The sequence below is a fragment of the Dipodomys merriami genome, unplaced genomic scaffold (genome assembly GCF_024711535.1).
Source record: "Dipodomys merriami isolate MVZ:Mamm:240054 unplaced genomic scaffold, mDipMer1.0.p SCAF_2, whole genome shotgun sequence".
Lineage (NCBI taxonomy): Eukaryota > Metazoa > Chordata > Mammalia > Rodentia > Heteromyidae > Dipodomys > Dipodomys merriami.
The window spans coordinates 20,386,363-20,413,142 of record NW_027203381.1 but is presented as its reverse complement, the minus strand read 5'-3'; the positions used below and the strand labels follow the sequence as shown (position 1 = coordinate 20,413,142).

General features: G+C 45.5%; 1 protein-coding gene across 2 annotated transcripts in view; it reads right to left on the bottom strand.

The window, feature by feature from the left end:
• The window catches only part of St8sia5 (ST8 alpha-N-acetyl-neuraminide alpha-2,8-sialyltransferase 5), a 65,520-nt gene that overhangs the window by 15,474 nt on the left and 23,266 nt on the right, over positions 1-26,780 (bottom strand). For both annotated transcript variants that reach the window (XM_070029221.1, XM_070029222.1), the window contains 3 exons: positions 14,456-14,548; positions 5,279-5,365; positions 1,917-2,061 (listed from right to left, as the gene is read on the bottom strand). In XM_070029221.1, the coding sequence (XP_069885322.1) occupies positions 1,917-2,061; positions 5,279-5,365; positions 14,456-14,548 (325 nt within the window). The remainder of the gene's footprint in view (positions 1-1,916; positions 2,062-5,278; positions 5,366-14,455; positions 14,549-26,780) is intronic.

Sequence of the window (26,780 nt, the reverse complement as noted above, 5' to 3'; positions counted from 1 at the left end):
CCGGTGGTTTTCTGGTGATTAATTAGAGATAGGAGTCTCATGGACTTTCCTGCATAGGCTTGCTTTGAACTGCAGCCCTCAGATCTCAGCCTCCTTAGTAGCTAGGATTACAGGTATGAGCCACCAGCACCCAGCAGATTTTATATTTTTTTTTAATGGGTGGAAACAACTATCTGGAAGTGTGGCTCATGCCTGTAATCCTAGCTACTCAGGTAACAGAGACTTAAGAATCACAGTTCAAAGGCAGTCCAAGCAAAAAAGACCTTGAAACTCTTCTGTCCAATTAACCCCAAAAAGCTAGAAGAGGAGCTGTGGCTCAAGTAATAGAGCACTATCACAGAAGATCAGGGACAGCCCCCAGCCCCCAAGTTTAAGCCCCACTCTCTCTCAGAAAGAGAGAGAAAAAGAGAGAGAACAAAACAACCCAAGGGATAATATTTTTTGACATGTGAAGATTATATGAAATTCAGATTTCTATGTCATGAGGATTTAGTCACTATTATTCGTCTACTCAGACATATGGTTGAGTTTTTACTCAGACCTATAGCTAAGCTTTCTTCTCACCACTGGGATAACAGTGGTGAGTACCGTGACAGAGAAAAGATGTCACCTGGAAGACCTAAAGTATTACCTGGCCCTTTCCAGAGAACATTTGATGACCCTGCTCTACTTTCTGGGGCCTCAGCAGTCTGGACCCTGGCTCTCTTTGGACCCATAAGCCAGGCCAGGCTGTTTCACAGAGCCATTATTGTGTGGGAGAAATGCAAGTTCACCTGTCATCCATGTTGTGCTCCAGGCCTTGAAAGAGTCTTCTTGTTAAAGGAGGCTCAATGCTATCCTCTGTATCATTATGATATGGGCAGACCCATGTGCCATGTGTTACTATTAGTAACTTCCTGAAGCCCCCAGGAGGCTGAATCTTATCTAAGGGCTATGGTACCAGTAACAGAATGCAAAGACACTCTGGCTTTGTCTCATGATGCAGCCTCAAGGTTCATCAAGAAAGAACTGTGTACACCTCCACTCTGCATGTCTACAAATTGGACAACAAAGTCCTTCCCTGTGCCCAGAGCTCGCCACAATGTGGTTATGAATCTGTTGGTGAGGCTATAACACCCCAATACCTGCAGAACCACCTAGCAGACACTAGCCAGAGGTACAGCTTCCAGGACCACTTTTCCACATCTGGAGCTAGGATCTACACTACCGGTCAACTCAAGTGAGCCCATCTGAATAGGCTGTGTATGTGGATCCCTACCTCTGTGTTGTACCCCATGTTCATGCCAGGCCTGATCAGCGCACTCCAAATTTCCTCATGTGAAAGGAAAAAAAAAAAGGAGAGACACGTCTCTCCTGTTTAAATCTCTGATATAACAGATGTTGTTTTATGAACAATCAAACCTATGCCTAATTCAAACCCCAGTATTATGGACAGAGACTGAAGCTTTAAAGGACAAAATGACTGCTCAAGGTCATGTGATATGAGCTGAATCTCTGAGCACCTGGATCTGTGTCGGGTTATGTTTTCTGGGGCTCACTGCCTTCTCATGTTTTTGCTCTGTACCTGCCCCAAGTGGGGGGAGGAAGGTGCAGTCCCTCTCCCACACAGCTGCAAGCTATACTCAGCATCAGTGCCATAGACAGAATTTTAACCCCTTTCTTGCTGAACACAGGTGCTCAGATGAGCACTCAAGGTCATCTGATATGACACACACAAATGACAGCCAACTAGCATCGGTCTCACCAGACAAGAGCTCAAGGAAATCCAGCAGACGAGCTTCTATGCCTAAGACGACTGGCCAACCATGACCTAGGTGTCAGGATGCACACTACGAGTTGTCCTCAGGGTGCTGCCCCTCAGACCACAGCTAGGGCAGCTCCATGGCCCATCCAGACCACCCTGGACAGAGCCTCACCTTAGGGAACATACGGAAGATCTCCGGATTGATATGGTATGTGCCACTGGTCTCTACCTCATACTTGAGCTTCGTCCCCACTGGAGTGTTCTTCTGTGTGGTGAAGAGAAAGGCAGGAGCATTGCAACACCTGGACAGAGTGGATCTGCAGAGTAGGGAGACAGGGAGGTGATGTGAGGCAGAGTGCAGCCTCAGCAAGAACAGAAGGGTCACAGAGGTGAGCCTCTCAGCACCCCCCCCCAGCCTCCCACTGCCATCTACCCACCCAACCACCCCCACCTCTGCTGGTGCTTCCCTTCCCCCTTCAGTTCTCTTCCTACTGCCCAGGGGCCTCCACCCTTCCAGGATGTAGGCCAGGTTCCCCCAAGGGATCCCAAGAAGTCCCAGCAGCCTCAGCTTTGCCTCCTCCCATTGTATTTGATTCAAAGGTTGTGGCACAGACTGGGTGTCTCACTCTTTGGACAGAACAGCCTGGAGGGCGGGGCCTCTGCCTCTCCCAACCCTGAACCGCGCTTGGCATTCATGTGGGTTCAGCCAGCCTAGGCCCACTGCATGAGGGATTGACAGTTCCTCCCAGCTTGATCAGGATCTGCAAGTGTGGATGCATTCTCTGCTCCTTTCACTGGTCACAGTTGAAGACCAAGGAGTGAACTCCTCCTGAATGTCTCAGCCCCATGTCCTACTTGCCACAGATACTGACCGTGGCTCCCCAAACTCAAATCCACAGAATCAACAAAAGGTGAGAAACAGATGTAAGGACGAAGCAGACCATGACATAGAGTAGGGGGTGGATCCTGGCTGGCTGCCTATAGAAAGTGGGGACCTGGCTCCAGAAAGTTTTCAGAACTTCATTATTATTTCTTTAATCCCTTTGGCTTTCATCTCAGAAAGCTGAGCTCCAGAGAGGATGAAGTTCAGTTGCCAGCTTTTAAAAGCCACCTGCAGAGAAAATAGGGTTGATGAGGTAGCCATAGCACCAACCAGACCAGACAAGATGTTCTCTGCAGCAGGTGCTCCACCCGGCAGTGTATGCTCTTGGGAGTCAGGGGTTGGGGTCCAATCCTGGCTCATTTTATTCCCTCTTCCTGGGGGCCTGAAGGCCAGGCCATAGAGGGCAGTGGACTTGACCAAGGGCACAGTTCACTACCCCTCTCACTCAGGGCTCTGAGCCCATGAGATCTGCCCCTCCCAAAGCTGCTGGCTATCCTCCAAGGCTCCGATCACATCCCCCACAAAGCCCTGCAGTGACCACTAACAAACTTTGTCAGTCATGAGCCTGAATTCTGGGCCTGGGCGCTGTCCCTCAGCTCTTCAGCTCAAGGCTAGAGCTCTACCACCTGAACCACAGCGCCACCTTCAGCTTTTTCTGCCTATGTGGTGCTGAGGAATCGAACCCAGGGCCTCATGCATGCGAGGCAAGCACTCTACCACTGAGCCACCTTCCCAGCCCCTAACAAATGTTTTAACAGCTCCCACCAAAGTCAGGATGGAAGCTTGGATTTACAGCTTGGTATCAAGAACCCTAGATTCTAGTTTCTGCTCTGATCCCACAGCTAGGGGGCTCCAGACAGGTTACTTTCTTCTCTAGGCCTTTGTTTCCTTGTATGTAAAATGCTAGGATGGCTTCTCTACTACTGACTCTCCAGCCTGCCAAAAGATAGAAGATGAAGACATATACTCTTGTCTTTTTTATGAGTGTCTCTTTCTTGCAAGGGCTTCACTGGTGAGCACAAGTGGCTGCTAGTTGCAGAGTAATCTTTCTGTAAATAGTTAAATGTGGGAGTATGACGAAGGCTTTCAGTAGGGGAGCCAAAGCCTGGCAAAGAAGGGGCAACAGGTCAGCATTATGAACCAGCCAGCCATTGGAACTTTGAGCTTTTCTGGTACAGGAACTCAATCTTGTTGGCCCATTAGAGTATTTCCATTGAGGAAGACTGAGTCATACTAACCAAACTTACAAGTAACTGATATTTAAGTGAGAATGCCAAAGCATCTTATTTGTAGGCAGCAGGGTAGGAAAGGACCCTGTTACAAGATTCCTTTCCTGTCATTGAAATGCTTGAGCCTCTTCTCCTCCTCTGCACCAGGTTTCTGCCAACCTAAAGGAAGAATCTCATCACTGTTCCAGGAGCTTGAAATGAGAGCAGAGGAGGCAACTGATTGGCTCTCAAGGTTTTTCCATTTAGAGCTCAGCAAGGCCTAATGTCATCTGCCGTTCCTACACCTGAAACCACTCTATCTTCCCTACCTCCTTCCAGCACCCAGCCTCACCCCTGGATAGTGCTCTCTGATTCCTTCCCCAGGCTCTCACACCGAATAAGTTTCTCTTGTTGCCTCGTTTTTTCTATTCTTTCTTATTGCTTTAGATAAATGCCTCTCATCAATGAAACTCATGTTCCATCCCAACCTGGACCACATTGTCTTATCTGTACTCGTCCCTCATCAGTGAGGTTTTATCATCTGGCTTTGAGGGTATCTGCAAATCACCAGCAGGCCCGAGCTGAGTTTCTATGGTCTTCAGGGCTCATCATACTAAACATTCACATTTCTTAACATGAGCCACTTCAAGCTGCTATTCTAAGTCTTGGCCTGGAATTGCCATAAACTGGAACAAATGACTTATAAAGAAAGTACAAAATGCTGGTGACATTCTCCCCACCCCCAATCTCCAGTACAGAATTTCTTTTTTTCTGGTTGCTCCTCAGCATATTGAAACTTGAACCCGAGGAGCCAAAATCCATCTTGACACAATTGTCTGGGTCACATTAATTCCATAACATAAAGTCCACCTGCATTAAGAAGATACTCTAGACTGGCAGGAATTTAGAGATAGAGGGAACCACAGCTCACCATTAATGATAAGGGAATTTTGGACATCTCTCATCTGCTTGGCTCACTCAGAACCTTGGGTTATAGCTGCTGCCTGAGAATTTATAACCTGTTAATTGTGGTAGGAATGCAACTAGGAAATAACCTATGTTAGGCTCAGGTGTCTGTTGCATGCTGTCAGAGTGCCAGCATGAGGCTGCTGCATTAGAGGCACTACCCCAGGAGTGGGAGGTAAGGGCACTGAGGCCATGGGGACCTGCAGGGACACCTGGAGCAAATGCCTTACTGCCAGGATTCTCAGTGAACCCAACTGTGGATTGGAGAAGGCAGCAGTGGCCTCACAGAGATATGGCAAGGATTTCAAGAGAGCATGGAAGGCAGTGGTCTTGCCACTTCCCAGATGCCAAAGTCCATTGGAGCAGCTCTGAAGCAGATGCCCACCAAGAGCTGGGCCTTGTGAGACAATGGAAACCTGCAGAGGTAGCAGCGGGGCCCCACACCAGGAGGAAGGGGGACATATGAATGGTAAGTACTTGAACTGGTTGGCTTCAGAGATGTTCATAGCCCACTTGCATGTCTGGAGACTTTTCCACCTGTCAAACAGTTCCGATTGCTTCACCCTGTGGGAGGGGAGGACAGAGCAGGTGGTAAGTCAGTCACCATGTGGTCCTATATGGGGTGACCTGCCTCTGGTTTCTAGGTATCTGTGAGTATAAAATCTTCTTATTGTCAAACCTGGTAGCTAATGCCTGTAATCCCAGCATTTGGGAGGCAAAGGTTGTAGGATGAGGAATTCAAGGTAAGCCTGGGCTACATAGCAAGATACTGTTCCTCTCACCAGAAACAAAACCCCCCAGGGGGTACAGCTTAGGAGGATCATAGTTTGAGCCCAGCTGGAGCAAACGTTAGAAAGACCCTCTCTCAATCAACAAGTCCAGCCTAGCGGTATGCACCTATTATCTCAGGTATATGGGAGGAGGATTGTGGTTTGAAGCATTCCAGGAAAAAAGCAGGATCCTTCCTGAAAAATAAGGAAAGCAAAAAGGGCTGTTGGAGTGACTCAAGTGACAGGGAAACTGTTTAACAAGCACAAGGCCCTGAGTGCAAAACCCCAGTACTTCCAAAAACAAAACCAACCAACCCTCCCACCTTCTTACTTAGTAAAATCTCTCCAGGTCTACATATCCTATCAGGTCTGACTCAAACCATCACTCTCCCTCACATGCCTACTCTCAATGGCCAGCATAATTCTCTCAGAAATTATCTTTCTCTAAGTGGAACAAGAATACCCTAGCAGAATGCCATTGGAACCCTCCACACTGGGTACGGGTCACAGTAAGGCTCAGGACCATGGCATATCCTTCCCAATAGGAGACTTATTTTCCAGTATCAGGTAAGAAAAGAAAAGAATCTTAAGGGCCCCCTCTTTCCTCTAAGCATCACCTTTCAGGCAAATCTCAGCATTAGGCTGTGCCTACACACTCTCAGAAAGGGGAATCTCAAAATCATGGACAAGTCTCTCTTCAACTGAAACGCTATGGGAAAAAAAAAAAAACCAGTATCTAAATTTGCATTTACACATTTATAGTTATGTATTCTCTTTTTGCCAGGCTTGGGCTTGAACTCAGGGCCTGGGCACTTTTGCTCAAGGCTAGCACTCCACCACTAAGCCACATTCCTAGCCCCATTATGTATTCGTATATTCCATGTGGGAATCTCAAGCTTTCAGAATAATGCCTAGCAAAATATAGACACTTGGTAAGTAGTGCTGAATGAACCAAATCAAAAATACAAATTCCAGCTGGGTGTTGGTGGCTCATGTCTGTAATCCTAGCTACTTAAGAGGCAGAGATCAAATGGATTATAGTTTGAGGCCAGCCCGAGCAAAATGTTCATGAGACCCTGTCTCAACCAATAGCTGGGCATGGTGGCACATGCCTATTATCCTTGCTGTAGAGGAGACTGAATATGGTGGAACATAGTTCCAAGTCAGCTTGATCAAAAACATTGGTGAAACTCTTCTACCTCAACAGGAAAACCTAGGCATGCTGGTGTATGTATGTCATCTCAGCTATGGTGAGAAGTGTAAGGATCAGGGTCCAGGAGTCATGGGGGAAAAAATGAAGGCCTATCTCAAAAACAAGAAGCAAAAAAGGCTTGAGCAAGCCTGAGACCCTAGAGTTCAAACCCTCATACTGCCAACAATAACAAATATAAATTCCAGACCTCAGCATAAGTGTACACACCTATAAACCCAACCCTGAAGAGGCTGAGAAGATTCAGAGTTCAAGGATAGCCTGGGCTACATAGCAAGATTCTGTTTAAGGGAAAGTGGGAGAAAATGAAGGAGAGAATACCACTATTTGAAAAAAAAAGTGTACGTATTACCTTACTTATATAATTGTAGCCTATATAAATACATGTATACTTATAAATATATGTAACTTATATAATTGTAACCCAACCTCTCTGTACATCACATTTACAATAAAAAAAAGAAAATTTAGAAATGAAAAATGGCTGGGGAGACAGTTCAGCAGAACAACACTTGCTGAGCATGTACAAGGCCTTGGGTTTGATCTCCAGTATAGCAATAATGACAGTAACAATTCTTATGAACACTAACTAAGTCATAAGGAGTTAAAGGCTGCTTTTGCTTTTAAATAAAAAAAAGCCCTCCACTTGGATCTGCAGATGCCCAATAGATGACTAAACATAGGATAAAACTTATCTCTGACTTCATTTTATATATGTCTACCTAGTCTTAAAACTTGAGGACAGATTCCTGTTCAGCTGGGCACTTTGGCATATTAATCATTTCAGGAGATTCTGTCTGAAAGCTGGTAACACAAGCTTGATTAGCCCCTTTTACCTATCCTGCTACACCACTCTGCAAAGACCTTGGGGCAGGAAACTTCTGTGCAGTTACAGAACTAGAAGGAGTCCTTCCTCTCATCCTGAGGAAGGGAAGCTTTCTCTGGAGTCCCCAGACTTCTTCAGGGGAGCTTCTGAAGTGCCCCTCTCAAAAGCTTCTAGCACAGAGAGGTGCCACAGCACAGCGACACCCTGACTTACTCACTGCTCCCCTTCCCTGCACCTCCCTGCAATTCACAGGCCCCTAGAGAAGCACCTAAATACCTGCTGCTTCAAACACTCTCAGGAACACAGCCCAGCCAATGCTCAAGGTCAGAGTCCTGACTCAAATCGTTCACCAGATCCTATTCTCTGTGCCTCCAGTGCCCTTGTTACACCCTGAACCATAGTTGGAGCCTGGACAACCTGACTTGAATCCTGGCTCCATCTCCAACTTTGCAATGTGACCTGGGAAAGTCATTTAATCTTTCTGGGACTCAGCTGTAACATGGATATCAGAGCCTCAGCCCTTCTGATCTCAGGGCTGTCTGAGAGATCAAGAGAATCACATGTGTGGAAATACTTTATAGACTGCTCTACAAATCCAGAGGTCACCTTTGCTTAAAGTTGCCTCTAGGTCCTCATCTCTTTTCTCCAAGGAATCACTAATACTCTGGTAGAGGAATAAAAAGGGTACCCACCTACCAGATGATTAGAATGGCAGGACAGGTATCTCAGTGGAAGAGGGATCTTGACAAATGGAAGGTACAAAAACAGGATGACAACATCCAGAGGAAAATTCTGAAAGGGGGCCAAGGGGTTGAGGTTACGGACCTCCAAAATAGAATCCGTTGTAAGTATGTAAGAAGAACCATTAAGTTCATCCTACCACTTGTTCCAGCCAGTACTTCATATCCAGCAGAAGAGGAAGGATAACTCAAACATCTATTCCTCCTTAAAAAACTGGTATTCCCAGGTAAAAGAACTAAGCATTATAGCAGCAAATGGGTGAGCAGCATCTTGCATAATTTCATACTTACAGCTCTGACCAGCTTTTAATTGCTTCTAGTTTAAATATGGACAGACAACCAAGGGTCACCTGGTTCACCTGGTCTACCTATGGGAGACAGACCAAGATAAACCATCAAATAAGAAGATCAGAGGAAAAAAGTGGGAAGAACAAAAGAGACTCAAAACTATTCTACTCAGTGTCCCCAGAGATGCTCAGAACAATGACACATCCTTGGAAATAAACATGGATTGCTTGGGAGCAAAGAAAAGCTTTGGGAGAAGACTAGATTCAAAGAGAAAGCAAGGACAAATCTACAGTGGGCTCTAAGTGAAGGTACACCCAAACTTCAACACAGAGAGGAAATGCCCAGACATCTTTCAGGAAGCTCCCGTGTGGCTAAACAAGAAAGCCACCTCCAAATCTATGCAAGAGGGTAAGGAGACCCTGGAAATGCCTGACTGGTGAAGAAGCAAGGGAAACTACTACCAAGTGTACTACAGAGATGAAGAGGATGGAGGTAAGACAGCTAGAAGCTCCAAGGGGGAAAAAAGTTAAGAAAGGAGATGGGATCAGGTGCCTTCCTGATCTTTGATAACAATAATTGTCCTAATAACAGAAACCACTCTGCTGATCTTCAATTTTTAGAGTCAATCTCTACAGAAATCATTTGCTATGGTTACAAACAAAATATAAATTTGTTCGTAAACATGTAAATCTTGACATGTAGGTAAAAACTTACCAATGAGTGATATCATACTCTAGAAGGTGGACTAAAAAGTCAGGGTAATTTTAATAGCTGTATCTTACATGTTACAGTATCTAGAGACACCATCCCTATATAGTAGAAGAAGAAATATATTCCTTAGGTAATCTATCCATAGAGGAACTAAAATTAGCAACACACATTATATTAGTCTGTAATCTGCTGCTCTATCAAAATAATCAAAGTCAGATACTTACCCAAAAAAAGGTTTATTAAGCTCAGTTTAGAAGTTGAAAGTTCAAGATCAAGTGGTCCCATCCCAGTGGTATAGCCTCTGGTGAGGTACCTCAACCACATCAGAGCATGCAGAGAATCAGAAAGGAAAATGGCCACATCGGAAGAAATCGCATGACAAGTTTAGAAAGAAGATTTAGAAGGTAGGCTCACTCTTTTAAAACAACCTGCCTTCACAGGAATCCACTCACTGCACAAACCCAGCTTAAATCTCTTCCAGCAGTGATGTCCTCAGTGACCTAACTCCCTTCTACTAAACTCCCACCCCCTTAAAAGTTTTCAGTTTAACATTGGGGCCAAGCCTCCAGTATGGCAAACCATTTCCAAACCACAGCACCCTTCAAATGGGAAAATGTAGGGTGGGAGGTGAGACTGTGGGAAAAATGGGGGAGACCTCACCTACCAAAGCAGGACACCTTAAACTCAGGAAAAGTGGTGAATTGAGACACAGTAGCAGGCATGTCTTATTGAGAGAGGTGGAGGCAATTACCAGAAGAAATGGTTGAGAATCAAAAGGAATCGAGCTGGTATGAGAGGGCATAGAGCAGAGGATTCACTTTTTATTATTATAAGCTTTTGTGATCTACTTGCTTTTCACGTGCAAGACACAGTGATCACATGAGAAGACAATGACCTTCTCAGCCTCCTCCTTTGTTCCCTTTTCTTCCGTGGTTTCCGCTGTGTGTATGCAAGTCCCACCCGCTTTATCTGCCCACTCATTCATTGCACAGTTATGTCCTGAGCCCATGCATGGTGAGATGCAGAGATCTAAGCCCAGGCCCTCCCCTCAAGGAGCTCCAGACATGAGAGGACACAGACTTGTGAATGCTGTCCTGGACTTCAGGTTCAAGAACCACAAAGGGCCTCTAGGCTCAGAGTGGGCATCTGCCCAGCTGCTAGGCCTCTCAGCTTAGCTCTCTCTTGGTTTCATTGTTGAGCTAGGTTCTGGGTTCCTAGCCACAGAAAAGTGAGAGGAACACAGGAAGAGGCCAGCTGGGGAGTTCAGGTACAACCTCATCTGGTTATATGCACAGGCAGAAACTAAAGGTTTTATTAAAAAATACAAGCACTAGAATGACCAAAATCAAGTGTAAGTATTTAACAAGAATCAGCAACAGTCATTTTCATAGCAAATCACCATAGAATAATTCCTTGTGTAGCTGACATTGTCAGAAAGAAAGGCACTTTCCATGTGGGAATTTTCTGGCTGACTGATTTTTACCATTGATTCGAGCAATGTTGGATCCCAATTATTCCCAGATGAATCACAAGCCTCCCTGTTTCCTCAGACAGAACACCAGCTGACATTCTGTGCGCCTGAAGGGACATGAGTGCATCCATCTAGCCGCCTCCATCCACAGATGGAGATTTGACCTTCTCCCAATGACTCAAGGCTGGACATGCCACAAGTCCAGGTCATGGCGCTGAGCTGGAGCACAGCAAAGCCTGCAGGTTCCTAGATGATGTCAGGGCCACTCAGATCAGATGCCAGCCTCTGGAGTGCTCTGATTTCATCCTTTGAGGGCCTACAGATCGCCAGCTTGAGGACTCAGGAAGGAGGCACTGAGCTGCTATTTCCCATTGTCCTCTAAACTGACCCATAATGACTCATGAGTACCTGTCCTCACCTCTTCTCTCACTCCAGACCTCCTGAATAAGGCTGAATAAGACATGCTTAGCCATAGTACATGACAGGACATGTTGCTTGTGCAGTTGTCCATGCTTTCTTATGGTGTTTGTGTGTAGGCTCCAACCAAAGGGCCTGAGTAATTTCTCATCTGCTTCCCAAACAGAAGCTGAGATGGGTACTGTCACAGGCTAAATTGTGTCTCCCCAAAATTCATATGTTTCCTCCAGTACTTCATAGTGTGACTGTATTCCAGGAGTCTTTAGAGAGGTAATTAAGTAAAGTGAAGCCATGGGGGTGGATAATCTGATATGACTGATGTCCTTATAAGAGGAGGAGATTAAACAAAAGGCACAGACAAGACTAGCAATGTGGGGACACACTGGAAAGATGACCATCAACAAGCTGAGGAAGAAAACTGTATGTTTTTATTTTATTTTATTTCTTTTGGGGTTTTTTTTTGGGGGGGGTCCAGTTGTGGGGCCTGAATTCTGGGCCTGGGCGCTGTCCCTCAGCTCTTCAGCTCAAGGCTAGTGCTCTACCACTTGAGCCACGGCACCACTTCCGGCGTTTTTTCTTTTTGCTTATGTGGTGCAGAGGATGGAACCCAGTGCCTCAGGCATGCAAGGCAAGCGCTCTACCACTGAGTCACCTTCCCAGCCCCTGTTTTTATATTTTTTTTTTAAAACTATTTTCCTTTTGAAAACTTGGGTATGTGCTGAAGTTCCAGTTGAACATGTAGGACCTAAAGTAATTGGATTCTGAGAAAAATAAGAGGCTTTCCATTTATGGGCTTTGAATGTGGCTCCAGACTGGGGTCAGGGTGGTCTTTGTCACTTAACTCCTCAGCAGTGTTTCAAAATATCAAACAGATCCCACTTCCATGCCCTCCCTGGGTTTCCTGTTCCTTGGAAAAAGACAAAATCCCAATGTGAGTCTGCCTCAAGAGGCACTTTTTGTGGCACAACTCCTGTGCCTTCTGCTCAAGCTGCCCTTCAAGCTGCTCTGGTTCTTCAGAGCCCAGACACAGCAGGCTCCATCCTGGCTCGGGGCCTTAGAAAAACTGTGCAATCTGGGATCATCCTAACCTAGTTAATGTTCGTTGCTCTGCAGACTACAGCTCCACTGTCCCTTCTCAGGGAACCTTGCCTAGCAATCCCCTTCATACCCAGCCTGGATCAAGTTGCCCCTCATCCATTGTCTCCTTAGGGCAATAGTTACTCATATCTCTTTCATCTACTGGGCTTAGAGCTCCATGAAGGCTGGGATCACAGTAGTATGTGCTTGACTCAGGGATAAACTGACTGCCTAGGAGGTGGGCTGCCTCATATTTTCATCTCTAGGGAGTCCACAGACCACTGGCCAATACAGGAGCCATAGCCAATGTGGCTAATCACAACTGGACACCGGGGCTCAATCTTGGGATTTTCCAGCAGCTGTTAAGAAGTCCATGTGTTAAAGGATTATTCCCCACAGTGATGTTATTGGGCAGCTTCAGAACCTTTAGGAGGCAGGGCCTCATGGGAGGATTACAAGTCATTGTGGAAGCCTAGTCTCTTGCTCTTTCTCACTTCACATCCTGGCATGAAGTGAGCATTTGCTCCATCTCATGCCCCATAACATGATGTGTTGCCTCTCCATAGGCCCAAAAACAACTGACCATAGACTGAAACTTCCAAAACTGTGAACCAAAATAAACCTTTTCTCGTTATGAGTTGATTTTCTCAGGTGTTTATTAGAGAGACAGCTGACTAACAAGACTCTGGGCATGACTGTCCTGCAACAATTGTTGTGGCAGCTGATTCCAGAAGGGAAATAAAGAAGTAGCAGGAAAGAGAGCCAGGCATTTATGTTGACTAAGCACATACCATGCATGCCTCTGTATATGCAAACAGTTGGGCCACCCACTTCACATATATTATTTCAGGCTAGTCAATAGTAGCCCCTTAAAGGTCTGCAGTATTGTGCCTATTTTTAGAGCGAAGAAAAGGCTCAGAGAAATTAGGTAATTTTCCTAACAATTCAGAGCTAATAAGGCGTTGAAATCATGTCTGCCTGATTCTCAAGGATCCATGCAGTCCACATGGCCCACACCACCTGGCATCATATCCAATGGCTACCAAAGATCTTGGTCTTGCCTGTGGGACTGGGCAGAAGTCCTTTGTGTCACATACAGAAGCCATGAGTTATATGAGCTCTTAGCATTGCTACTTCTGAATAAACTCTTATTCTTCCACAGTCATACCTATGCTCTCAAACCAATACAGACACCCCCCTCCAAAGGGGGTCTGCTGAATTCATGCCAGTTCCATGCAGGGGGGAAAACTGAGGTGGGGACAGACATGTTAAAATGTTCAGCTTTTCCTCTTACTGGTGAGATATAAGCCTAGTTGATATGCAATTAAAGGGGTCTGTCTCAGCGTAGTGTTTGGTTTTGGTTAATTTTTTTTGCCAGTCCTGTGTTTAAACTTAAGGCCTGGGCACTGTCTCTGAGCTATTTTGGTCAAGGTTAGCACTCTATCACTTGAGCCACAGCTCCACTTCTGGCTTTTTTGAGTAGTTACTAGAAATAAGAGTCTCATGGAGTTTCACCTGGGCTGGCTTAAAGCCATGATCCTCAGATCTCAGCCTCCTGAGTACGTAGGATTACAGATGTGAGCCACTGGCACCACCTAAGCCTAGTTCTTTTGATGTGTGTGAGAAATCTATGTAAAGAGTCTCCAAACATAGATGATGGCTTATGCCTAGATGCGCTCTGGGCATGCTGGGTCTCCAGGAAGGAGAACCTAGTGCTATAACAATGAAACACTTCATCCTTTGGTGCCACTTGAATATCATATCATTTAAATGTTTTAAACATCAAAACTTTTAATGAAATTAAAATTTTTAAAGCTATAGTAAGAGGGCAGTGCTTATTCCTGTAGTGCAAAGTACTGAATTTCAGGTCAGACTCTCCCATGCCCTCTACAATTTCTACACAAGGACAGCCCAAAGATGATAATCAAGAAGACTGGTAACAGAATCCAGGATGTTAAGACCGAAGTCATCAGAGGTGACTTTGAAAAGCTGGTCTTTTGCCATAAAACAGCTTCCAGGGCTTTCAGATGCCAGTGACCTGGAGAATGAGACCTAATTTTTGCTCCAAGACATACATCCACCCTGTGCCCGGCTCCCTTCTGTCCCTGGCCCACCCCTCCTCCACCCAGCCCAGCCCTACTCACATTGACAGCACCTTCACCTCCAGGATCTCGTGCCTCAGCTCCAGACATCTCGTGGAGTTATATTCAAAAGGCCCCTCGTAAAATTCAAAGTACCTGAGAATCAACAGGGACAGAGGTTACATGGAGAAGCAGGTCAGGTTCTCCATGGTCTGCCAGGGGTCCTGTTGGAGGGAAAGGATCTATCTCAGTCCACCAACTGAAGTGAACTAGCCCCGCCCCAGCAGAAAACCACGTGGAGGCTCCAAGTATGGGATGGGGGGGGGGGTGATCAAGAGGATCTACAAGAATAAGAGTGCACTTGCTCCAACAGTGAAAAGCAGACGTAGGTTTGGGTTCCAGGGTGTGGCTGTGAAGGGACGAGTGCAGAGAGATGCTCCGTGCACTGTAATCAGACAGAGTTGGGGAGGGAGGCTAGAGGCAGCAGCCCTTGGAGGAGGCAGTGAGCCCAGAGGCCTCTAGGCTACTTGTCCTTCCTGTCCTTTTCTCCTTTCTCCCATCCTTGGGAAGATGCTCAGTCAAGCATTCACATTTCTTCTTCCTTTCCTTCCTTCCTTCCTTCCTTCCTTCCTTCCTTCCTTCCTTCCTTCCTTCCTTCCTTCCTTCTTTCCTTCCTTCCTTCCTTCCTTCCTTCCTTCCTTCCTTCCTTCCTTCTTTCCTTCCTTCCTTCCTTCCTTCCTTCCTTCCTTCTTTCCTTCCTTCCTTCCTCTTTTCCTACCTTCCTTTTTTTTTAAGTACTGAGGTTTGAACACTTGGCCTTCTATCTGATTAAAAAACTATTGTACACATGAGTAATGCCTCTAGTCCTTTTTTTTTTTCATACTTTTACCCTGGGATCAGACCCCTATCTTCCTACCTATACTTCCTACATAGCTGGGATTAGAGGCCTGAGTCACCTTGTCTAGCTTGTTACCGTCCCCCTCCCCCCCGCCACACAAACCTCTTTCCTTTTAGTTAGAGTATATTGATTATAAAAAGGGGTTCCATTTTCGGGCTAGGAATGTGGCTTAGTGGTAGAGTGCTCACTTAGCATTCATGAAGCAAAAAGACACCAGTAAAGATGTGACTCAAGTGGTAGAGCCCAGCCTTGAGCAAAAAAGCCAAGTAATTTCTCAAGGACTTGAGTTCAAGCCTTAGTACCAGCACAAAAAAATACAATTTCATATCTGATACTTTTAAAGTTATATTTTAAAATTTCATTCTGAGTAATTTTACTTAATCTAATATTTAAGTAATACAATTATACATTAAAATAATTTTGGATAGTATTTTCAAATGTTAACACTTATCCATCAAATTGACTCCTATTTACAAAATAAATTGGCTCTTTGGTGTCATCATGAAAGAATTTAGGCAGCATTCATAGAACTAAGAATTGATTTTCAAAGTATCAAACTTCTCTCACTTCTTTCTCTTATGTTTTGGAACTACTTTCTCTGTCCTTCTCACCTGGAAAACTCAGATCCAGTCCTTTGGTTCTTAGCTCTAGAGCCCACACTTCTGGGAAGTCTTCTCTGATCCCAACTTCAGGGCTCCCTCTGTACTCTGTCATAGGACAAATAACACTATATTACAAGCCTTTTTATGCATCTATGGCTCTCCCATCTGTAAGTTTCTCAGACATAGTCTATGTCCTTGTTATTTCTCTACCTTCTATACTACAAATGTAAGAAAGTGAAAGACTACATTTCCCAGACTACTTCGCAGCTAGGACTCTGGGTACAATTTGGGTTCAACCAATCAAAAGCATTCACAGGAGTGAATCCCAAGCTGTTACATGAGATGGATGGCCAAGTGGAAGGCATGGTTTCACTGGTGCAGAATGCCACAGAGGTGGCATACCTCTTGTAAACTGCACTAGTGGCAGTACTTGCGTGATTGTATCGGGGCAGCAGCTTTCATGGTGGCCCCATTTGACAGTCATTTCTTCAGCCTTCCTAAAGATTCTGAGCTAGCTGTGCCCTTCATAAATCCCTTTCTCCTTCAACTAACTGACTTGGATTCTGTTATCCATGTTATCCAACTAAGAACCAGAGATCATCCTGGGGCCACCATACAAGTTCATGACCTTGGCTCTAGCTTACTTAGTTCTCACAGAGAAGTAATAGCCTGGTTTGCAACCAGAGATGGTGTCACTAAGCCTCTGGAATCCACTGGGGTTGGTGAAGCCACAGACCTAGGCTGTTACTAAGAAAAGCTCCAGATGCAAATGTTAGAAAACTAAAGTCCTTAGGGAGCTGGGAAACTGGGAGACATCTCTCCTGCATGGCTACAAACCAGCTTTGTGTGACTTTGGATAAATCGCTTCTCCTTTCTCTATTTCTTTTTTCTCCTCCTTTAAACTCTTTGACCTAGGCAGCATCCTCCCTCTGTCCATTGCTCCCACAAAACCACCAGGCCTTCTCCCTTCATCCACCACTTTGCCTTCCATTCTCATGAATCCCACCATCGTTCATATACCAACCAGGCATGTGGTTCCAAATGATCTCATGACATGTGTCTAATGACTCTTAGCTGGAGATAAGTTCAGAACTGGGTTCTCATTCTCATTAGCCACTGCTATGTTTGTGCCCCTCAACTCCTATGTTGAAATCCTAACACTCGGTGGGATGTTCATTAGGGGATGGGGCCTTCAGGAGGTGATGGAGCAGAACCCTCAAAAATGGAATTAGTATCCTGATTTTTTTTAAAAAGGCCTGGGAAAGACAAGACCCTTTGCCCCTCCAACTGTGTGAAAATACTGCAAGAAGGTGTTGTCTATGAACCAGAAAGTAGCCTTCACCTGAGTTGTGGATTCCCAGCATCCAGAACTGTGAGAAATCAATGTTATATCTGAGTTACCTAGACTATGGTATTTGATTATAGCACTAACGTAGTCATAGTGACAGAGTGAATACGCTGAGGAGCATTCCCAGGACAGCACAAGCACACAGGAAGGACAAGACAGGTTCACTCCTGCTGTCCCCTTTCTCCTATAACCTAAAGGGCAAGTGTTGCCAACGGATGCCACTGGGATTCAGGTACTTGTTTCTAGTCCCTCGCTGAATGATGGCAGAACTGAGTCAGGGATGAATAACTCCAGAAATCTCTCCACCATCTGCTCCAGAGACTCACTTCTGCTGAGTTTAGTAAACCAGCCCCCCTCCCATCCACCATCCTGAAGATGGAGTCTATATGTAGTCCTGCATGGGTGTGAGGATGTCCTTGATCAACCTGTCCCTGCTGTAGACTCCAGATATCAAGCATATGTTCCTGAGGCTTTGGCCTACTACAGATTCCTAGCGGTTCCTAGAGGTAATTACAAGGAGCTTAAGAGCATACCTGTCATATGCAGCCCAACCAATACAGAGCTGAGCCAAGATCCCCTCCTCCCTCTGGTCTACTATCCCATGTCCTCATGACCTGAGGGCCAGGTACTAGGTAGCCAGGGACTGATCCTAATACCCTAAAACTAAAAAAATAGCAAAACAAGTCAATTATACTTACAAATCTTGCCTCATCATTCCTGCCCTTGAAGACTCTTCCCTCCCTCCCCAACATACACATATTTCCATTGCCTCCTGACTGGTTCTGGTACTTCCCATTTGGCCCTGTGTGGTGTGCCAACCCTCTTGTCTTCAAGGATCTATGAACAACACCTCCCACACACACACACACTTTGCTCACATCAGTCAGTTCTGCATCTATGTCCTATCATCACCTGATTAACTCAAACCCCATATTCCCTGAAAACACACTCGTTCATCAAAACTGCTCTATATGTGGGTTTGATGCCTCAGTTTACCCATCTGGAAAAGGGAGTTTTAATAACCTTTGCTCCTTCTCCATCTTGGGGAACTTTCAATGTCACACTGTCTCACCCCAAGATAATGCCTCTGATGGAATACCCAAGAGGTCTGTGTGGTCCAAAACCGCCACACTGAAGACAGTCAGGAAAAGGATGCTCACATAGCTTTGTATAATGATAATAGAAGATGCTCACATGATAGTGTTAAATGCAAAATACAAGTTACAAAACTGCAATCCCCAGAAAGGATTTCACACACATAAGGCCAACCCTGAAGAAAGCAGAGAAGGAGGGCGAGGTGTTAATGGGGGTTTCTTGGAGTCTTGGAACAAGGAATGGTTTTTAAAGTGTTTTTTTTTCTGTTTTATAGGTTTTCTGTAGAGTTATGATTCTTTCATTATAGGCAATCACTGATAAATGTGCATCATGGATTCCCCTTCAAATACCTTCAGCTTCTCCTTTATCTGCAAGGAGTCTGAGAGAACATCTCTTCTTTCAATTCTGGAAAGACTATCTCTCCCCAGCTCAAAGGGAGGGAGGGAACCTGGCACTATACTAGGCATCTACGGGTATAAAGTCCTGACCAGAAGGTGATATCAGGAGCTCAACTCCTCTCTGATACCATTTGACTTCCAGGAGCCAAATCTGATGCTGATGCCAGGCTGTATCTGTCCTGCCCTCATGGTCACTGATGTGGGGGTCCGGAGGTAGGTTAGAGTAACTACAGTTGCCGGGTCAGCAGCCTCATTAACTAAGGAGACAAATGCTAAAGGCTAGAGGAGTCCCTGGTGGCCCTGGGTATAGTTGCCCACTTCCCATTCACATGGGAACTAGTTTTATGAGTTGAGGAAGCCATTCTAAGCAAGCTTCAAGTTGGCCTATAAGGAGCCTGCTCTATGCCCCTGAGCAATTCCCACCACCATCCCTTTCCCAGAAGCCACCTGCAGGGGCTGCCATCATGGCCCCATCTCATCTCCAGAATCTCTCAGGGGTCACTAGGTCTTCCTTGGGGACACAAGATTCTGGGCCCCAGATATTACTAGCTGGTAAGAGGGGAGGGCCTCTGTGTTCCACTCTCTACCGGCACCCCTACCTTAGCCCAGTGGCTGGTAGCCTTCAGAGTTCCCTGGGCCATGCAAGAGCACATCTGGTAGGCTTAGCCACCTGTCTAGTAGGGTGCAGGGAGCAGGGAAGCCATGCCAGCTGAGCAGTCTGAACCCCTGGGCTCCTGTCAAGCCTGAGACAGAGTCTCAATGAACCTCAGAGTGATTGGTTTATTCCACATTGGTAAGAATATCATGAGCTCCTATGACACCTTTGGGTACACTAGGAAAAAATACTTTTTTGCCAGTTAATCAGGCCTCATACCAGGAATATGGCTGATGGAGTGAAGGAAAGCTGAATCTCAGCCTTCCTTGACTCCTTCGCTACCTTTGTGCAGGCCCATCCTGCACAACTCCATGGAGCAGCCCGATTCCAGACCACTGAACTGTTATCTCATTTAATGCTCCCAACAGCCCCGAGAAGCATTCATTAATTCCTTATTTTATATCTGACACTCAGATTTGGCAGCTTGCCCAAGATCATCCAGCCAATAAATGATGGCACTGCAAAAGAAAGCTGAGAACCCAGGGTCTTCATCCTATTTGTGAATCCTTCCCCCTCCACGGTTCCCTGGGGGGTTTCTAAGCAGGCAGCCCCCTCCCCTTCCCAAGAGTGACAGCCCTGCAGCAAGCTGGGTGCTATTCCTGGATCCAGAACAGCTGTTGTCTGGCGTTAGCATACCACCCATCAGCAAACGTTCAAGAATCAGAATTGGGAAATCACAGTCTAACAAGTCCAAGGACAGAGTATCTTCCAGAGAGGTCAGAAGGACTCGGTTGTTAACCAGTGAGGCCACAGCTGCAGGAGGGGACACTGTCACACTGATGGGGAGCCATGGCTGGACCACAGCCTTGATCAACAGCCTCAGATGTCACCTGCCCTTTCTAAAACACAATTTCCTCATCTGTTGCCAGAAATTGCCTTTGTAAAATTCCTTCAGAAGCCAGGAACTGGTGGCTCACACCTCTAATCCTAGCTATTCAGGAGGCTGAGATCTGAGGATCGTGGTTTGAAGCCAGACCAGGCAGGAAAGTCTATAAGACTCTTACCACCAATTAATCACAAAAAAAAACCTGGAGGGGCTGGGAAGGTGGCTCAGTGGTAGAGCGCTTGCCTTGCATGCCTGAGGCCCTGGGTTCAATTCCTCAGCACCACATAAGCAAAAAGAAAAAAGCCGGAAGTGGCGCTGTGGCTCAAGTGGTGGAGCACTAGCCTTGAGCTGAAGAGCTGAGGGACAGCTCCCAGGCCCAGATTTCAGGCCCCACGACTGGAACCCCCCCCCCAAAAAAAACCTGGAAGTGGTGCTGTGGCTCAAATGGTTGAGTGCTAGTCTAGAGCAAAAGGAGCTGTGGGACAGTGTCCAGGCCTAGAATTCAAGCTTCAGAAGGACCAAAAAGAAATAATAATCTCAGCTTGAGACACTGTGTCCAGGTACTGGTGAGTGTCCTATCTGCTCCTGATGGGCTCTGGCCATTTCCCCAGAGAAGTATCCTAACTGCAGCTTTCTCTTTCATTTCCCACCAAATCTCCCCACTTGTACCTACTTAATCACCCCTGTCTCCATCCTAGTATGGGGTAATGATTTGATCCTGCATTCATCTCCGAGTCTGGGATAGTCTTCTTCCACATGTCTTCCTAATTACTACTGAAGCATCATCAGATGTCAGCCCAGGGTCAGCTTTCTCAGCTTCCTGTCAGCCCTCCCTCTGGTCCTCAGTCCTCTCACTGTGTGGTCTGTTGGCACTGACTCTCACCTCCATGGCCATCCTGAGCCCCTCAGAGGTACAGAGGACTTTTCTCTCTTCCATCCACTGACAATTTTCTTATCTGTTACTGTGGGCTGTACCGGGCACTGTTTTAGGCAGAATACAGTGATGAACTTTCCAGGCAAAATTCCCTACCCTCATTCAGCTTCCAGAAGAGGAGACAATAACATTTTCATTCACCTTAGTGCCAAGTAACCATGAACACTACAAAACAAACAAAATCATGCAGGGTAGGAGACTACAGAGAAATTGAATGTGGTAGGGGAGCCAAAGAAGGCCTTTCTGGACAGAGGACATGAGGAAAGGGGTGCAGCCCTAGACTCTAGACAACAGATGTGCAGGGAGAACTTCCCAGAGAGAGAAAACAGTGAGTAAATACAAATGCTCTGAGGACAAGCACCAGCAGCTACAGACCAGCCCCGGCCAGGGTTGCTGAGGCAGAGAGCAGCGGAAGCCAGAGCGACATGTGGTGCCCGCCACGCTGGGCTGGTGGGCTACCCAGCGGGATGGGAACTCACGGAGCACTTAAGCAAAGAGTGGTAGGATTTGATTTTAAATTTTACATTGTCTGAAAATGGGATTGGAGAGGTTGGAAAGGAAACTGTGAGGATTGAGGAGGACAAAGAGGTACAAGTGGTAGCAAAGCAAGTGTGGAAGAGACTAAGAAGAAACACCTGGGGGATGAAGCTGGCAGCATGTGTTGATTGCTAAGACTTAGCAAGTAAAAGAGAGAGAAAGCCATGGGAAATCTTAGAATTTCAGCTTAAAAATGAATTGGGCAATGAAGCCATGCAAGAAAGCAGAGTGATAGACAGGTGTGGGTGTGAATGGAAAGGTAAATAGCCATGGGAAGTGTGCTATAACATTCAGACATCCAAGAAGTAATAGGTAAGAGTTAGATAAGTGTGTGAAAGGACCAAAGCAGAGGACACGGATAGAGACAGATGTTCCAGAGGCAAAATACCCAGAGTTCCCTATCAACGGAGAGGCTGTCCCCTCCATGAAAGAGAAGAAATAAGAGGATGGGGGACAAGCCTGAGATTAGCTCTGGAATATAGATGATAGGAACTAAGAAGGAATTGAGAAGGAGGGCTGTGGGTAAGAGGAAATCCCAGGCACGCTGCCCAGGGACAGGAAGCTCCGAAGACGCAAAGATCAACTCTATCCCACTAATGAATCAAGCTTAAGGAAGAAAGGAAGACACAACTGATTTGGCAACTCAAAGGCCATCAGTGACCTTGACAAAAGTAGATCCACTGGCACAAACTGAGGCAAGACTGGGAAGCGTTGGCAATAGTTGGAGTCTCCACAAGAAAGAGAGCTGAGGTCCTGCAGGGTAGAAGCTGAGGGCTCTGGGGAGAGTACTCCAATATATGGAAGGCCAGCAGGAAGAAAAAGAAAGGAGAGGCTTAAATTCAAGTCCAGCCAAGCATTAGGGAAGGAAAGTTCACACTCAATCTAAAAAAGCCCATTCTAACAAGGTGGTCTGATCACATGATAAAGGATGGCTTTGTGAGCCTCCATGGCCTTCTATCCTAATACAGTCTTAGTGACCACTGGTTGGGGAGGTTGTAGTGCTATGCCAGGTTATGTGGTACTAAGTGCTTCTAGAACTTCTACTTTCTAGTGGACAATCACAAGCCTTCTCCAAGCTACTGGTCCTCTCAAACCCAACCATCATCCCTCCTTCTTTCTATTCTTCATTTCTTTCTATCCTGACTGGCACTCAAAGTCTTTTACCTTGCCAAATGCCTAGTACAGTGTTCTTAAAGACAGTGGAGGAGACAGGAAGTTCAGAATATGAGGAAGGGGAAGAGGGAGAGTAGGTGATGGTGAGTAAAGGCAGAAGAAGTTTAGGGAGCTGGGTAGGATGAGTAGGGTGACCCGACCTCCTCCCTTTAACAGAGAAGGATGCTACCGTACCAGCCCTATGTAACGCCTATCACTGAAATGCTGAATTTTTCCAAAAGACAGTCTATTTGCAAGGCAGCCAAATATGACAAAACAGAGACCAAAGTCTTAAAAATCCACCTTGCCCAGGGATAGAGTTTGGGGATATTTGTGGAATATAGAAGCAGTGCAATTTAAGGCAAGGAGGAAAGTGATGGGAGGGAAAGTAATCAGTGGTCTGTGAATACATAATCAATCTTCATGGCCCTTCTCAAGATGCATCTTTAGAAAAAGCAGTGTTAGCATGATTTGAGGAGATTTTGGCCTCCTAATGCCAAAGAGTCACCCATGAGACAACTGTGCAGGCTCAAGTGAAGAGCTGGTGGTTTTCATAAAAGCAGCCTTCAAGTACCTGAAAAGTAACCTAGGCAACCATTATCACCATGACCCACACATCAGAGGTGTGATCTACAGCAAAGCTTGTAGGAAACTAAGAATATATTACTCAGCTGTGTGACCTCCAAAATGAGTGATTTTTAGTCAACAAAAAAAAACAAGTGAAGTTAAAAGTTCAGTTCAGTCTTTCCTTCCATTTCAAAGAGAGAAAACCTAGAGAAGTGATGCTACTTCTTCAGGATAATGCCCAGAGTCCAGGGCAAATCTGAAGTCAGGCTCCACCTATAAGGCCCAGACTGGGGACCCTACCCAGGACTGAGTGGCAGTGATCTGTGAGCCAGCTACAGAATACATAATCTTCTCAATATCAACCTGAGAGATGCTTTAATGTCTCCAGTTTATAGATGAAGAAACCGAGGCACAGAAAGTTTATAGAGGCAGTTATTTGCCCAGAACACTTTAATTCATTAAGACTCAACTAAAGTCTTCATATCTAAGGGTTCAGGGTGCTCATGAAGCAAACATCCGAAATCTCCCCACACCAAACCCCCACTTGAAACAGTCAAATCTCCTGAAGTCTGCTCCACATCAGATGCAGAGGAGGAAAGGGAGAAGCCACCATTTTTGTTGTGCTTGTTTTTCTAGCACCCTACCCAGAATATTCTGCCAGACCTGACTGTACAAATTCTTCTCAGATGGATGGAGCTCAGGAGCTCTGTCCCTTCTGTCACATCTATCAAAATGAAATTTGACTAGAAAGGCTCATACCAAACCACCCCCCATGGGGCTCACAATTCAGGAGCACTGTGCCCAATGCTCACCTTACCACCATATCTGGAATCCCACTATGAAATCTGGGGCTGTACTTTTCCAGTGCAGAACCTCTATGTGTTTACCTTGTAAGACTTGAAACCACCAAGGAGGCAGTTGCTTCTACCCCCAGAGCAGCTCCTGGAAGACAGGTACCTGGGATAGGCTAGAAGACACTGAGCTGACTAGGGAGGAAACATACTCTGTCCTGCCTCTCCCCAGAGTGTGGGGGTTAGGAGGTGTCTCATTTGGTTACCACAGAACTACATTTCTCCCTTTGCTACATCTTCTACATTTCTCTCACTCTCCCACCCCCACCTTCTGGTTTCCTGATCTTTACACAGTAGTCCAGAACCCTTAGGTTACACTGCCATCTGCTCTTTCCAAGAAAAAATCCTTTGACAGTTGCAACTTGCGAGTAAGTTTATGACTTTACAGTGTTTCTCCTTCCTAGAGACAGTTTTTCAATGACAGTGCCTGAAGACAAGGTTGACTTGTCCAAAAGAATAAATCTCTAAGGGGAGATTTGGAAACACTTCAAGTTTTTATTACCAATACTTTTCTAGTTCACTAATTAATTCAATCTTCCATTGAATCAACATTTATTGAGCATCTCTTACATGGCAGGTACCATCATGGCTGCTGAGAACTTTAAGAAGAAGCACAACCATTGTCTAGCTGAGGTGAAACAAACAAAAACCCCAAAATTGAACTTGCCAAGAACTGTCCTCAAAGACTGTCCTACTTGATCAAAGAAGCCACTTAAATAGAAACATTTGCTGATTAAATATTGTCCCTATCTGTTCATTAAAGCAGTTCCCCTAAGGATGCTTATTAGACAACACTTTGTAGACCTAGACTGGAACTTCACAAAGCTATATGTCAATGTACATTTTCTAGCTTACATACTGTGCAATTCAGCCTGGCCTTTCCCCAAGCATGTACTGAATGAAAAGATCTGACCACAGCTGTGACGTGTAGGATCTGGCCCGGACTTTCCTTGCAGTCTCATTGGGGGTTCAGACTAATCATTTGGACTGACTTCTTCCCCTTATGGCTCCTGCTTGAGCTTAGGGTATATGAATCATCTGCTGTTTTGCTCCGCTTTATCCTTGGTTATATTTGGTATTTCCTGACTTCCCTTCCAGCCCAGTTAATAATAAATGATAGCAGGTTGTACCACACTTCCACACACCACACAACTATAGATAGAAAAATATGGCACACACTGAATTATTCAATAAGTGAATAATACCACAAAGAGCATTCAAGATCCCCAACATGGAGAGTTGTTAACTGGGATGATATACATGAGATCCTCATTAAGATCCTCCTCCAAGCCCTGAAAATCTGCTGCCAGGAGCTGTCCAACCCATTTTAAAGAAGGCACAAACTGCTCACTCACCACGATCAAAGACTCTCCCATGTGTAGCTCACTTTTGGTTCCTTTAATCGTCATTGCCTACACATAGAAATAACCCATAGGACAGTTTTCTCCAAATGTAGGCAATCTGGAAGTTAACAAGCAATTGATATTTGAAATTGAAATTGTCCTTAAGTGAAATTTAGGATGTGTGGTCTTGACATTTATTCTGTGACTAAGGGAATTCTTGGTCAAATGGCAGCACTCCAAAAGGAAGTCAAGTCAGCTAGTAATGACATTGGATAAAGGGCACACTTGAATTCCAAAACCAAATGGATAGAAGCCAGTGGTATCTCTGACCCTGAGGATTCAGTGGCAGGAAGGGCAGGCTGGCCTGAGTCACTGGGAGGAGAAGAGGAAGAGAAAATTAACAATAATGGATATGAAAATGGATGGAAAGACGAATGAAAGGTAAATCAAGAAAGGTGGCAGGAGAAAGGGAGAGGAAGACAGGAAGAGTAAGGAGGCAAAAGAATAAGAGGAAATGTTGAGGAAGAAGGCTATACTGACAGTAGAGAAAGGCAAAGACAGAACCCAATGCAATGGCTTCAGACACTGACCAGAAACAGCCTTTCAGGGGTTTTTCTGTCCTAACTACTCTAGTATTTTCTACCCTTCTCAAGTATCCATTTAATTCAGGTTCCCTTGAAGATGGACACTTGCTCAGTTGCTTCAGACCACCTCCCATCTGTCAGGAAAGACAGATAGCAGATAAGCCAACAAAGGATGCTCAATATCTGGAGGTCAACTATGGACCACTCATTCTTCCTGTAATGTTCAAGAATGCCATGTGACTGGCCATGTTTACTAATACTCATATATGGGAAGATGATCCCAAGAGGCCATCATCAGAACCTTGAGTCATCTCACACACCCCTTCCCCCAACTCGTACAGGGAATTCTGTAAGTCCTAGTTTCTGACATTGCAGTCACGACTTACTCTTTGAAAACATTAAAGAAAAACAGACCTATCAGGGGTCCCCTGATACTACTTCTTTCCTGAAAAGTCTAATTCAAGTTTAAACATCAAAAGCAACCAATAGGAAAACGCAAACTACTTTCTCAGAAAGTGAACCTGAAAGTTAACCCATCCTTAGAAATAAAAAAAAAATTAGAGAACTTAACAGTTTAATCAGCCCCTAAACACCCTTA